This window comes from Olea europaea, chromosome 11 (assembly GCF_002742605.1).
Source record: "Olea europaea var. sylvestris chromosome 11, O_europaea_v1, whole genome shotgun sequence".
Classification (NCBI taxonomy): Eukaryota; Viridiplantae; Streptophyta; class Magnoliopsida; order Lamiales; family Oleaceae; genus Olea; species Olea europaea.
Window position 1 is genome coordinate 25,940,496 of NC_036247.1, and position 13,389 is coordinate 25,953,884.

The 13,389-nt window shown below is 32.5% G+C and overlaps 1 protein-coding gene across 1 annotated transcript; it reads right to left on the minus strand.

The window, feature by feature from the left end:
• Positions 1-6,712: 6,712 nt before the first annotated feature.
• On the minus strand, positions 6,713-8,967 carry LOC111403872 (heat stress transcription factor B-3-like). The gene is made up of 2 exons (XM_023032506.1): positions 8,345-8,967; positions 6,713-7,355 (listed from the first exon to the last, which is right to left on the minus strand). Exons 1-2 carry the CDS (start codon positions 8,579-8,581, stop codon positions 6,864-6,866), a joined length of 729 nt encoding a protein of 242 aa, XP_022888274.1. The 5' UTR covers positions 8,582-8,967; the 3' UTR covers positions 6,713-6,863.
• Positions 8,968-13,389: the final 4,422 nt, after the last annotated feature.

The following is a 13,389-nucleotide window of genomic DNA, read 5'->3' on the forward strand; positions in this document are numbered from 1 at the left end:
AAGAGTATAACGCTCCGATACCAATATTGTAGAAGAATGTCACTCGTAGATCTACCTATTAAAAATATTTTGCTGCTCCTAAAGTAACAGAAAATTATAACTAATATTCTAAAAGAATATTAATTGCTCCAGAAGAGTATGATAATATAATTTTTATATTCCAGATAAATATTGATCTATTGCTCATGAAAAAGTAATAATTAAATATAACGTACTCTTGAAATATCACATATCCCGAATAATATATATCTTGTTATATTTTTGAAAAAACACAAATTTAAAAACTCAATATTGGGTTGTAATTTTTAAAGAAGACTAATTTTCTATATCATTTATATTTAAAAAGAATATTAATTTATCGCTCTTGAAAAGTATGAATTATAATTTTTAATATTGCAAAAGAATATTAACAGGTTGCTCTTAAAGAAATAATAATTAAAAATAACGTGCTCTCGAAATAGTACATTTTTGAAGAATATATCATTTTGAATTCGTGTTTGTCCTTGAAGGAAAATATTTAACTAATGTCATGAGGATATTGATTAGTTTGACTACTTGAATAATATATGATTATATAAATTTTAATTGTATTCTTCGAAATTAAATCATTGTATTATATTTTATATTGAACCAGAAGTTCAATTGAATTTTATTGTTTGGCATGACCAATGGAATCATCACTAGATTCATAATTATGCGAATTCAAAATTCAAATGGATATTCAATAAAGAACTAAAAGATTTTTCAATTCAATCCCATATGATATTTGTTCTCTTTCATGAAAAAGTTTCATTAACTATCACTAGCTAAAATAACGACAGAATTTCCTATATTTCTGAAGATTAATCAGGATGATAAATGAGCCTGATCATCATCGACGTCGATCATCTAAATATTATTTGTATCTAATAGATTTTATATATATATATATATATATATATATATATATATATATATATATATATATTAGATAATTGCATGGTTTTCACAACTTGAAGTTTGCAAAACTATTGCTTAAATTTTAAATTATGAGTATAATTTTCAGATTACATAATAAAGTCTGTGTCTTGATAATATTAGTGGACATAAATCTCAACATGTTAATAAGTGTTAGTTGGGGCGTCGATAAATGGCTTAACACTATTATTTGTTAAATGCATCCAATAAATTTAATTGAAAACAAAGTATTTCCCATTTTTGTTCAGGAAATTCTATTACGCATCGTGCCAGTATTATAGCTCTCCCTATTATAATTGGTTTAGGATCATAGCCTAATTTTCATCTAATTATTTTGAAAGTATAGTCTATGTAAAATTGATCAATCACACTGCACTGAAATGAAAATAAAGAATACTGAGAATAAATGCGTAGTTTGAGCTCTTATCCAAAATGGGATTTGATTGAACAATTCTCTCAACATTTGAGTGAGGAATTAAGAGACTAAAAATAATGTATAAATGTATCATCATCTAAATCCTCTCAAAAGATCACTCGAACTAGAATTTCAAAAGATAATTTATTTAGATGTATTTATTGACCAAAGATATCAACAATATCTCACGCAGCAATTTAAATGCTCCAATATGAATTGATGTCTCAGGAGGATAATTTGATAGTCTCATTAAGGGGATATATACTTTTAATTAATATTTAAATATAACAAATTATAAAATCCTAGAAGAGATTCAAGTACCTAATATAATGGAAATTGAAATATTTCAATAAGTTATGTCATTATAGAAAAGAAACAGAATTGAAAAGAAAAAAATTGTCGGGACAATACATTTACACGTTATGTACTAAATCATATTACAAATATCAATGATATCTAAATAAATTTGTCATCAATTGAAGTAATGATTGGTCAAATGATGATGAGATTATACTAAATTGAACTTATTAGAGAAACTTGAAGTTTATGAATCTACAGTTCGAACATCAAAAGGTGTATACTTATGCGAAATGAAAATGAAAAAAATAAAGTCGTAATATGAAATATACGACTCTTTACATAATAAAAGTCACAAAGACTTGTATAAGTAGATAAGTTATCATATGGTGGATGTAATCACAGGTCTCTACCTTGTTAGCATAATAATGCATGAAATTTGATGTACATATAATAAATGTGATTATAGACAATTTATCTTGTAAAATCTTGATACTATCTTGGAGGATTTAATATACCATTTTTTCCCTTAACCAATGTTTTGTCCCATTGAGTTTTCTAGCAAAGTTTTTAATGAAGTAACTTTTGTAGCGTATTCAAAAGATTAATGTACTATTTTTCATTCATTACGAGTTTACCCACAGGATTCTTCCTAATAAGATTTTAACAAAGCATATTCTTCATATAATGAATGCCTATAATATGTAAGATATTTACCCTCAAAATAATATCTTATATGTATGAGACTTTCGAAGAGATCAACAAGAGCCTTTTTCAAATCATCATGTTACTACAATTATTAAATGATAATTAATATCTCGTACGAAGACTATGTTATCTAAAAACTATACAAGACAACATGAGACATACTTTATCAGAAATTGTAATATTGAAGACATTGATTTACAAGACATGAATAGTTTGATACAAGAAATGAAATTAAGGGAAGTAGATGTACTCTTTTTTCCTTCAATCAAGTATTCTCCCATTGGATTTTCTTGACAAGGTTTTAATGAGGCAGTATTTTAATCCTTCAAATTATTTGTATTTATTCATTTGTTGGCATTTTTGTCCCATCAAGTTTTTTGCCAAACAAGATTTCAATGAGATGGTTATTATACAAATAATCATCAACGGTGGAGTGTTGTAAAAGAATGAGATAATTATTGACGATTCTTTAGTGTTATCATGATACATAGATAAGTGTTATCTTGTCAAGAATATCTATTTCATTCTAATTATAACTCTTATTTTTGACTCTATAAATATGGGTCCCGATTCTCAATAAAAGATACACTTGAGTTTTGATTCTTATATTCTTGTCTTTTTTTTTTCTCTTTCCATAACAAAATATAGTTATTGGAGAATGATCACACATTATTGTTGCCATCTCTCTTAATTTTGTTTAATCTTATTCAGATTATAGAGTTCTTATAGATTTATTCCTCTGTACATATAGAGGAATAACTGACAGAGTAGTTACATGTATGATTGCCTTAATTTAATTATATTGATGACAAAAAATGACCATGTTAATCTTTGTCAACTTAATTAATGATTTATATGAGGTGAATTACTGAAATAGTAGAGAAAAGAGAGAGATTTGTATAAAAAAAAGGAAAGCTTTATAATGTCTATTATATGCCATTCCTTCTCCCATTGGAAAACCATTTGGTCATATTTATAGGCTTCCAAAACAGCCAATTGGCCTCGAAATTAGGTTATCCATGCCTTCCTTATCTCTTGATTGGTCCTTTGAGGTCGGTATTCTCAGCTCTTGATGATGGCGAGGTGGTGAGTAATCATTGCAAGCCTTTGATTGGTTGAAAGTAAGGCACAATTACCATGAGTGCCATGTGTTGTTATAAGAATGGTCGCATGGGAGGCAATGATGTCATGGATAAGGCACAAGTGTCATAAAAAAATAATAGTGTTTTCTAAATAACAGCGATATGGCTGAGCTGACCTAACATGTAGAGCTGACCTATTATAGGCCGAGCTGTGTTACTGTCATAGGTCTAGTTGACATGTTATTGATCGAGCCGACCTATCAGAGAACAGACTCATTGTAGACCGAGCTGACATGTTACTGGCCGAGCTGGCTTAACATAGAGAGAGGACCCTGTCATAGATCGAGTTGGCCTAACATGGAGAGCGAGCCCTATCATAGACCAAGCTGAAATGTTACTGGCCGAACTTACTTAACTTGGAGAGCTTGCCTGACTTGGTAGAGCTTATAGATCGAATTGACTTGGTGATATTTTAGCCTGTCCTCTTAGAAGTGACTATTGAATATTCATGACCTCTCATTCCTGAGCTAGTTTTGTGACTTTTGACACCAACAAGTGCCCCCAAAGGTCTAGACATTTACTTAAGTAAAGTTTTGACCTTTATTTTCCAACTTGAAGTATTTAAGATCCTACTTTTAAAAGTTGGTTGGCAATAAGCTGGTTTAGTCTGATCAATGACTCTAATATTCTTCAAGTTGAACTTTGTTATAGAATCCCTTTTCCAATTCTAGGTGGGGTCAGCACATTTTGAGGTCATGTTTGTCGGGTCACTTGATTTCTTTTATTTGTTTTGAATTATACTTAGGTGAACGCTGAGGTAGAGGTCAATCAGGAGATCAAAGACGATACCCCATTTATGTATCGAACTACCAAAGTGTGGAGAGCTCGTTGTGAAGGGACAAATGAAATGGATTGAGAACTGTGAAGAATAGACTTTTATCTTCATAACATTTACAACCTCAAATCGTTCTGCTAAAGAACAAGCTTTTTATGCCACTGAATGTTGGAATTGTCTAAATATTACAGCACTTATGACCTTAGATTGTGCTACTAAAGAGCTGATTTTATGTCGCTAAAGAGCAAGCTTTGTGCCACTAAATAGCGGGCTTTATCTAAGTATTGCAGCACTTACAACCTTAGATTGTGTTGTTGAAGAGCAGACTTTATGCCGCTGAAGAATGGATTTAGTCTAAGTGTTGTAGCACTTACAACCTTAGATTGTGCTGCTGATGAATAGACTTTATGCATGCAGATGATAATGCACAGAAAGAATGGAAAATTGATGCACATGATGCTATAGGTATGCATGTGGATGATAACGTAAAAGGTGCTGTATGCGTGCATTAGTAAGACTAAAGATGATATCATGGAACACTTAGCAGTAATAATGTCTCGTGACCAATAGTTCCCCATGTTGTAAAATCTATGAGCTCGCCTCAATATGATTGAGGTCTTACGATAGCCTCGTCATTGCAAGGTCTAACGGACTTGCCTCAATGAGATGAGGTCTTACAAGTTAGCCTCGTCATTGCGAGGTCTTATGGACTTTCCTTGATGAGAAGATATGAGGTCTTAGCACTTGTCTTGAATACTAGAGATATCCATGAAGTATGACTCGCCTTCAATAATAAGAAAACTGTAACCTTGGGCTCGTTTTCAATGATTAGGCATTTCTTCCAACAAAAGTTGTTTAGTGCTACAAATCAGGAAGAAAATCTCTTCACTATAAGTAGTAAAAGGCAGCGAAGTTGAAAGGAATTTTCTATTGAACTCTCCATTTTTTCTGCTTCATAATGTTTTTACCAAGAAAATCTTCTGTTGCTGATTATCGGTATGAAACATGCTGTGGTTATCCTGGATTTCAGCTCAACTACGAAGGCCTAGCTATCCAACAATTAGATTACTAGGAAATGATTATATGGTCAAAAACATTTCCTATAATAATCATTCTTTTCATGTTCATAATTCTGCCTGACAATCTTTTGTGGTACACGGTTGATTGTGAAAGTAAGAATAAAAATATTTGGGATCTAGCAATACAAGATGATGAAATTTTGCAGAGTGGAGTGGAAAACATTCAAGTGTTTTTAGGTGTGGTATCAAGTAAAAAAGGCAAAGGGAAATTTGTGAGAGATGTGGGCTGTTTTTTACAAGGTCCTACCTTTAGTACCAAACTGTTGACGTCAAAAAATGACCGGGTTAATTTTTGTCAACTTAATTAATGATTTGTATGAGATAAATTGCTAAAATAGTTGAAAAGAGAGAGAGAGAGAGAGAGAGAGAGATTTGTATAAAAAAAGAAAGCTTGTAGAATGTGTATTGTATATCTTTCCCTCCTTCCATTGAAAAATCATTTGGTCATATTTTTAGGCTCCCAAAACAACCAATTAGCGTCCAAAAATAGGTTATCTACAATGCATTCCTTGAATTGTGTGTCATTGTCCATGCCTCCCTTAGCTATTGATTGGTCCTTTAAGGTCAGTATACTTAGATCCTGATGATGTCGGGGTATACTTAGATCCTGATGATGTCGGGGTAGTAAGTAATCATTGCAAGCCTTTGATTGGTTGAAAGTAAGGCACAATTACCATGAGTGCCACCTTTTATGAATAAGGCACAAGTGTCGTAAAGCAATGATGGTGTTTTCTATATGACGGTGATATGGCCGAGCTGACCTAACATGGAGAGCTGACCTGTAATAGGCCGAGCTACGTGACTATCATAGGTCAAGCTAACATGTTACTGTCCGAGCTGACCTAGCATGGAGAGCGGACTCGTCATAGATCGAGCTGACATGTTACTGGCCGAGCTAGCATAACATAAAGAGCGAACCCTATCATAGATCGAGCTGGCCTAACATGGAAAGCTTGCCTGACTTGGTACTGGCCGAGCCGACCTAACTTGGAGAGCTTGCCTGACTTGGTAGAGCTCATAGGTCGAACTGACTTGGTGATATTTTAGCCCATTTTATTTGAAGTGACTATTAAATATTTACAATCTCTCATTCCTGAGCTAGTTTTGTGAGTGATGACACCAAAAAATTAAAAAAAAATTTATTTTTATTTTTGTATTTTTGCTCACTCGCAATGTAAAAATATCTAGTCCACCTGTAAATTTCCTGACATTTTTCCATGTACACCGAGCATTGATCGTACAAATAATTGTAATCAAGCCCCATAAGTTATGGCAATAAACCTTCAGGTTAATTCAATTAATTATTATACTCCTTTTCCAGTTTTTGTCAGCTAGAAGAAAATTGATAATGCACAATTTATTGCTGTAGTACTGAACTGTCTTTACAGCTCATTATAGGTGTACAAGATTTCTGGAACAACTTAGCAGGCAGTCCATTCGATTTTAAATGGCATGCTATTTAATCTCTCTCCTTTTCTTTTTTTTTTTAGTTATTTGCATGACTGTGACAGAAAAAGACGAGAACTTTCACAAACGTTACCTGCTCTCTTTCTCTTCTTCTCCATCTCCCCTTGAATTTCCAATCTAACCCCAAAAAGCATTGGTCCCACGCCATCTTGTCTCTTTTCTTCTTCTTCTTTTTCGTCTTCTTTTTGAATGTTTTTTCCGTAGATTGTCACCAAGTCAAGAAGTTCCTTGCATTTCTTCTTCATGATGGAAAGTTCAGTGTTTAGGACTCCATTTTCACTCTTCAGCCTTTTGTTTTCATCGACGAGTGTAGTGTACTCTGATGATGATGAAGTTGATGACGACCTTTGATCTTCATCTGGTTGATCTTTGGGTGCAATTCGCACTTGTACATTGGGTTGTGGTTTGTTAGACCATGCCTTTCTTCGACGTATTTCACAAAGTTGATCTTTCTCTCCCTTGCGAAACATGTCATTGCTGAATTCCCATCGACTTGTTGCAACTTTTCGGAATCCCTGAACATCACATTTGATAAATAACATTCATGTTCAACTAGTGCCAAAGTACTAATTATACTTGTTTGAGCTCCATTATTTCTCATTACATTTAATTAAATTTTTTTCTCTCCTACTTTTAACCCCACAATTTTCAATAAAATATTACTATGCGTAAATCAAAAACTTTTCAACCACTCATTTTTTCAAATAAAATACTATTCACAGCATTACACTGAGAAATAATGCGGCTCAAACGGGGACATAATAACTCTAGTATTTGGTAATGTTAATCGTGTCAAATATATGCTTATGTGATACGTACCTAAGACGTGTCAAATCATATAGCCATACAGGGCACAACTAAAGAATAAAAAGAACAAAAATCAAGTCAAACTATTTGATTTTAGGATGTAATTGATTTTATTTATTTAATTATTTATTTTGTATTTTCCTGTTTGACCATGTTGTATCATTTGATTGGATAATATAATTATAACATATTTATTTATCACCCTTGATGTATATTCATTTGTAATCTAATGATAATTGAATATTTTTGCACCCTTTTTGCTTAATTTTTGTCCCTTTTTTACCCTTTATAAAGGGTCTGCAAATTCATTAATCATAATATTGAAGACTCACCCCAAATTGCACGCCTTTACCAATATATAGCAAGCTTTGCACCAATAATTTTCAATTAATAAAATATAATAATAAAGGAATCTGTTCTAGACGCAAAAGGAATCTACTTGTTATACAACACAAGATTAAAACTACTATTTTGTTCTTCATTTTAATCTTTAAATAACAAGAAAACAAACAAAGTTAAGTAGAGAAAATTATGATGACCATGAGATGATTACAAATAATTAACCTCAAGACTATCTAATATTATTTTTATTTTTTTTATTTTTGGGTGTGAAATAAAAATGAGTGCTAATTTTATTTGTATTTTTGTGTGTGAAATAAAAATTAGCATTCGAATAGAGAGACTTTTAGTCACATACGTAAGTATTGAGTTGCCTCACAAAGCTGGAGAAGTTGCTGTGCTTGAAGAGTGTCGGAAGCAAATCTCTGGCAAACTCCGCCGGCTGCCGCACTATAAAACCCGTCCCGTTTTCGTTCCACGAAATCACTTCATCGGTGGTCGGATCCTCCACCAGCATGTAAGTTTTCAACAGAAAAGGTGGCGGCGAGGATTTCCTCACATATTCCAGCAACCCCTTTTCACTTTCGGGCTCCATATTATATATGCAGTAATTTTCAAGGAGAAGTCGAAATTAAACCGAGAAAGAGGACAGATATATTCTTGTGTTGGTGTGTGCGTATTTCTTGACTAAATTAACTAAAAGGAAGAAACTAAAATGAGAGGTGGAGGTGGGAAGAGGCTGAAAAGAGAAGAAGGGCAGTTAGAAACTCCCAACCCCAGCAATAAAAACCCAACACGACTCCACAATTCATGAGAAATGCAACAAGGGCTTTGCCTTTCTTTTTCTCTTTTCTCTCTCTAACCAAAGAAACGCATCTTCACCACCTCTTTATGGTAGGACTAGGAGCGAGAGAGAAGGAGAGAGAGAGAGATTACAAAGAAACTCTCACAAATAGCATACACAGTATACGTACTGTATCAACATATACACGGGGACAAAGTTAGCAGAAAATATGAGCTACTTATATATATATTGCCTGCAATGAACGAGATAAAAATTTTCTATTGTTGACGTGAGAAGAAAATCTTAATTATGAATATTTGAAACGATCATAAATTTATAGAACCATAACTAAACTACTTCTTTTGCCATATCAGTAGTGAGAATTTTTATCCTATTCACTGATGCCGCAAATCAATTCTCAGTATACATACTGTTTCTACATCTATACGTGTACAAAGTAGAATATACGATTTGTTTAAATAATTGTTAATTGGCGTAACTGTCTTCTCTACAATTTTTTTTAAATTCAAATTTAGTTCGATAAGAATTAAAATTTAGATTTTAATATAAATTAAAATCAATAATTAATTTTACTACATATTTTATGAAATTTATAACTTTTTAACGTCATATTTTATTAGCTTTATTAAAATTTATTAAAAATTAAAATTTAATTTCCACCAAACAAAGCTTAATAAATTTGTCAAAGAATTACCTTCCATCAAGTCGTGACCTAACATTAGGGGTTGTCACTAGTCATAGTTACTTGGTATATAATTCTACCAATCAAGTACAAACATGGCTCTGTACATTGAAATTATCTTACAAACTATTTATAAATATCGGAATAATCTTGGAGAAATATACTAACCGTTTCACACGGTTATTTTTTTCAAAGTCATTAATGTAGACGTTCTACATAAATTATTGCCGTAACAATGGTGTATCATTCCAATGGTCAAAAGGAAATGAAATGATTGACCAATCATATGAATGTAATACTCGTGGATTGTCACGAAAATTTAATAGAATTAAATTGTTGTTATAGAATTTCAAGAATGAAATTGATATTTTAATTAATATTGGCGTGGTGCTTCTTTCCAAATTCTTATTTGAAGTATGACACTAACGTGCTAATTCCACTGTCCAAAATTTCTTTCTTCTCATTCTTAAGTTTGATTTTGTCTTTCCATGTGATCTACTACTTTGGACTTTTCTTAGCTCCAACTGACTTTGTTGATTTTTACTTCCTTTCTCTGTCTATCATTTTTCCATTGACAAGACACTACGTATTCACAAGATTTGGCGCGTGCAACAAAAGATAATGGTAAACCAAACTTTCATCAATTGAAGAGCCGAACAAGGCTTGGCTCGTCAAGCTCATGACGTGCCCAAGAGCCTAAAGTTCATAGCTCGTGGGCTCAAAAAAAAAAAAAAATCGAGATCGTGGACCTAGCCAAGCTCAAGCTCGAGCTCGACTTGTGTTTGAACGCTGAGCTCGGCTTGTCACTACCGAACAAGGCTTGGCTCGTCAAGTTCACGACATGCCCAAGAGCCTAAAGTTCATGGATCGTGTACTCGTAAAAATGTAAACAAAAAAAAAAAATTTAAAAATCGAGCTCGTGGATTGAGCCAAGCTCGAGCGGAACAAAAAAAAAAAATAAATAAATAAATAAAATAATTACATGAAAAGGTTAAAACTTAAGAGCGTGTATTACACAAATTTAACGTGTACTAAATAGGAAGATTCTTTTATAATTTCTTTGGGCGGCTGATCTTTATTGACTACCATTCAAAAACCCACCCTTTTTCTATATTTCCATGTATAAAATATGAACACAATGTTTATCTTTTTCCTTGTTTCGTCTTACCCACTACAGTCAGTTCACACTTAAAAATCAGTTGCCTTAAAGTGGTGACATGGCAGTAAGTTCATTATTTGTTTGTTAGCGTGTCCGAAAACATGAAGAAAGTTGTGGCATCAATTGGGAATAATGTGATTGTGGCTTGTCCTTTTTATGGCAAAGTGATATAATTGGAGGAATACCTACTACTCAACGTCATGGATGAATAGATAAATGTTCGGATTTTTGTGATTAGATAAAATATTTCAGTATCAATCACGGGGTACATAGTAAGTCATGTACTTAATAGTACAATAGTTAAGGTTTAATTTTTTGGAATATACTACTTGTACATAATGTAGTGTCTATAACGGTATCCAATTCTCTCACATGGAGGGGGACCAGCTTCGAATAGATACATAATGCAGTGTCCATAATGATGTCCACACTGTTCACATGAAAAGGGGATCCACTTCAAATAAATTTATTCGAAGTGAGTTCCCTTCCATGTGAGTGAAGTAGATACCGTTACGAACACCCTAATGTATGTGTAGCATAATCTTAATTTTATTTTATTTTATTTTTATACTGTTCAGTACTGTTGTCTATTTAATTATTATTTCTACGAAATTATCTCAATTTCAAATCCGTTGCGCATTCATGGAGAAGGCATTAATCAACTTTATAGTGTTCATTTCTTTATCTAGTTACTTCTGCTGTGGATATTCAACTTTGGAGGCTCAGCATGTAAATGTGTAATGATGTAATTTGCAATTGAGTGAGATTAATTATATCGAGAATTTAAACAATAACGTGTTGAGAATCTAAAGCCACGTTTCAATGCAAAAATAGAAATTGACTGATACAGTATAGAAGCTACCGTGTGGTGGAAAATGAGTTTTTGTATAAGTGTTTTTTGAAAGCTAGTCGCCATTATAAGTTGCATACCTATCAAGAAAATCAACCTCGAGCTTTTGAGGATTCAAACTTTATATGGACTGATAAATAATTGAAAATAAATGCATTTTTTTACTAAATGAAAACGTTCAAAATTACAATAATAATAATTTATAGCTTTTTAAATTTACTCTTCTAATATCTTGAGATGAAAAATCAATTATTAAATTATTTTAATCAATATGCTCTAATAAACATTTTTCAATAGACACCATTGTCGATCATTCAATCTCTTTTGTGGCATTGTCGATCAAAACTAAGATTTTATCAACTTTAATTTTTAGAAACTTCTCTTTTTACAAAGGCAACTATAGTTGTTATAGTTGATAATATTCTATTAGTGATTCATACATTTGAAAAAATAACAATCCATCCTCTTTAAGTAGTCCGACACCCCAATTGCCTTTCTGATCTCTTTAATTAAACATGTCACGATTTTGAATTATGAAAATAACTCTTGTCTATTAATATTGATTGACATTTTGGTCTCTTCCGGTAAAAATCTTACAATATTGAGCTTTGAAAATAACTCTTGCCTATCAATATCAAAATCATGCCATGCTTCAAAAATTCGTCAAGCCCATACGAATGCTACAATCACCATCTGCAGAATCTAATTGAAATCCGAAAGAATCTCATACTTTTTAAGATGTTCAAAACTATACTAAGTCATAAAAAAAGAAAAGAGAGAGAGAGAACTTGATCAACTATACATAAGAAATAATTATCTCTAAAAGATGCCCCCAGGGCATATCTCCCAGTGGCAAAGGGGAGGGCGGATAGGGCTCAGCGCGGTAGTGTGCAGAGTTCGATTCCCCGCAATGTGGAATTGGCTTTGTTGCAAACGGGAGTTAACATATGGATTAACAGCCTTTGCCTATCCATGTGCTCTCCACCCTGGCTCCTGGGAGGCACATCCTGCGATTTACCTCCTCCACGATGACCCAGGGCAGGGTTGGTGGGGGCCCTTAAGATTGGAGTTCAACCTTTTTAATTATCTCTAAAAGATTCTTCAGCTCAACTAAATAAATTATCTCATTATTAACATTTTTGTCAAGTTACTTCTTTCTATGAATAAATTGCATTTTTATGAAATATAGATTCAATTTTCTTTGAGCTGTATATCTTTAGCAATCATAAAGGTTGGATTCAAATCCAATTCCTCTAGTTCAAAAAAAGAAATGAGTGTTTTCAAGTGACAAATAGTAACATCAATAATCAAATCTTCACTTTGAAACACTTTGCTTACTTGTGAATAGCAGATAATTATACCAAACAACGACTATAATTAAGAACTCAAAATCTATAAAGTCACTTTTAGCATCTCTAAATACCTTAGGATTATAACATATTTCCATCAAGTGAGTTAAAAGCAAGTTTTATTTGTAGAGCTTGGAATGTATTGCGTTAATACTTTAAAATGGACTTGCTAAATATGTTTGTGATAATTGCTCAACTCTCAAGCCTTCACATTATCTTGCAAAACTTTATATTGCTTCGTAGAAGACGAATATTGTGGAGAAAATTCAACGTTGAATCGAAAAACCAATCACAAAGGCAAATCAATTAACAAATGACAAATGAGCGCTGCAAATTAAGCAGTATCAACTACCCTTTCAAAATGAAATGAACCATGCTTGTTGTACAATGATTTTTACAATAAGTTTGACAACATGCTACGTGGTAGGTTATCATTGGATAGTTTTAAAAATACTTTATCTTTCCCATCAACACTTTTTTGACACCTATACCATTGTCAAGCATGTTGTACAAATCCATTGTACAAATGACTTATTCCCCATACTAAATGATATTGCA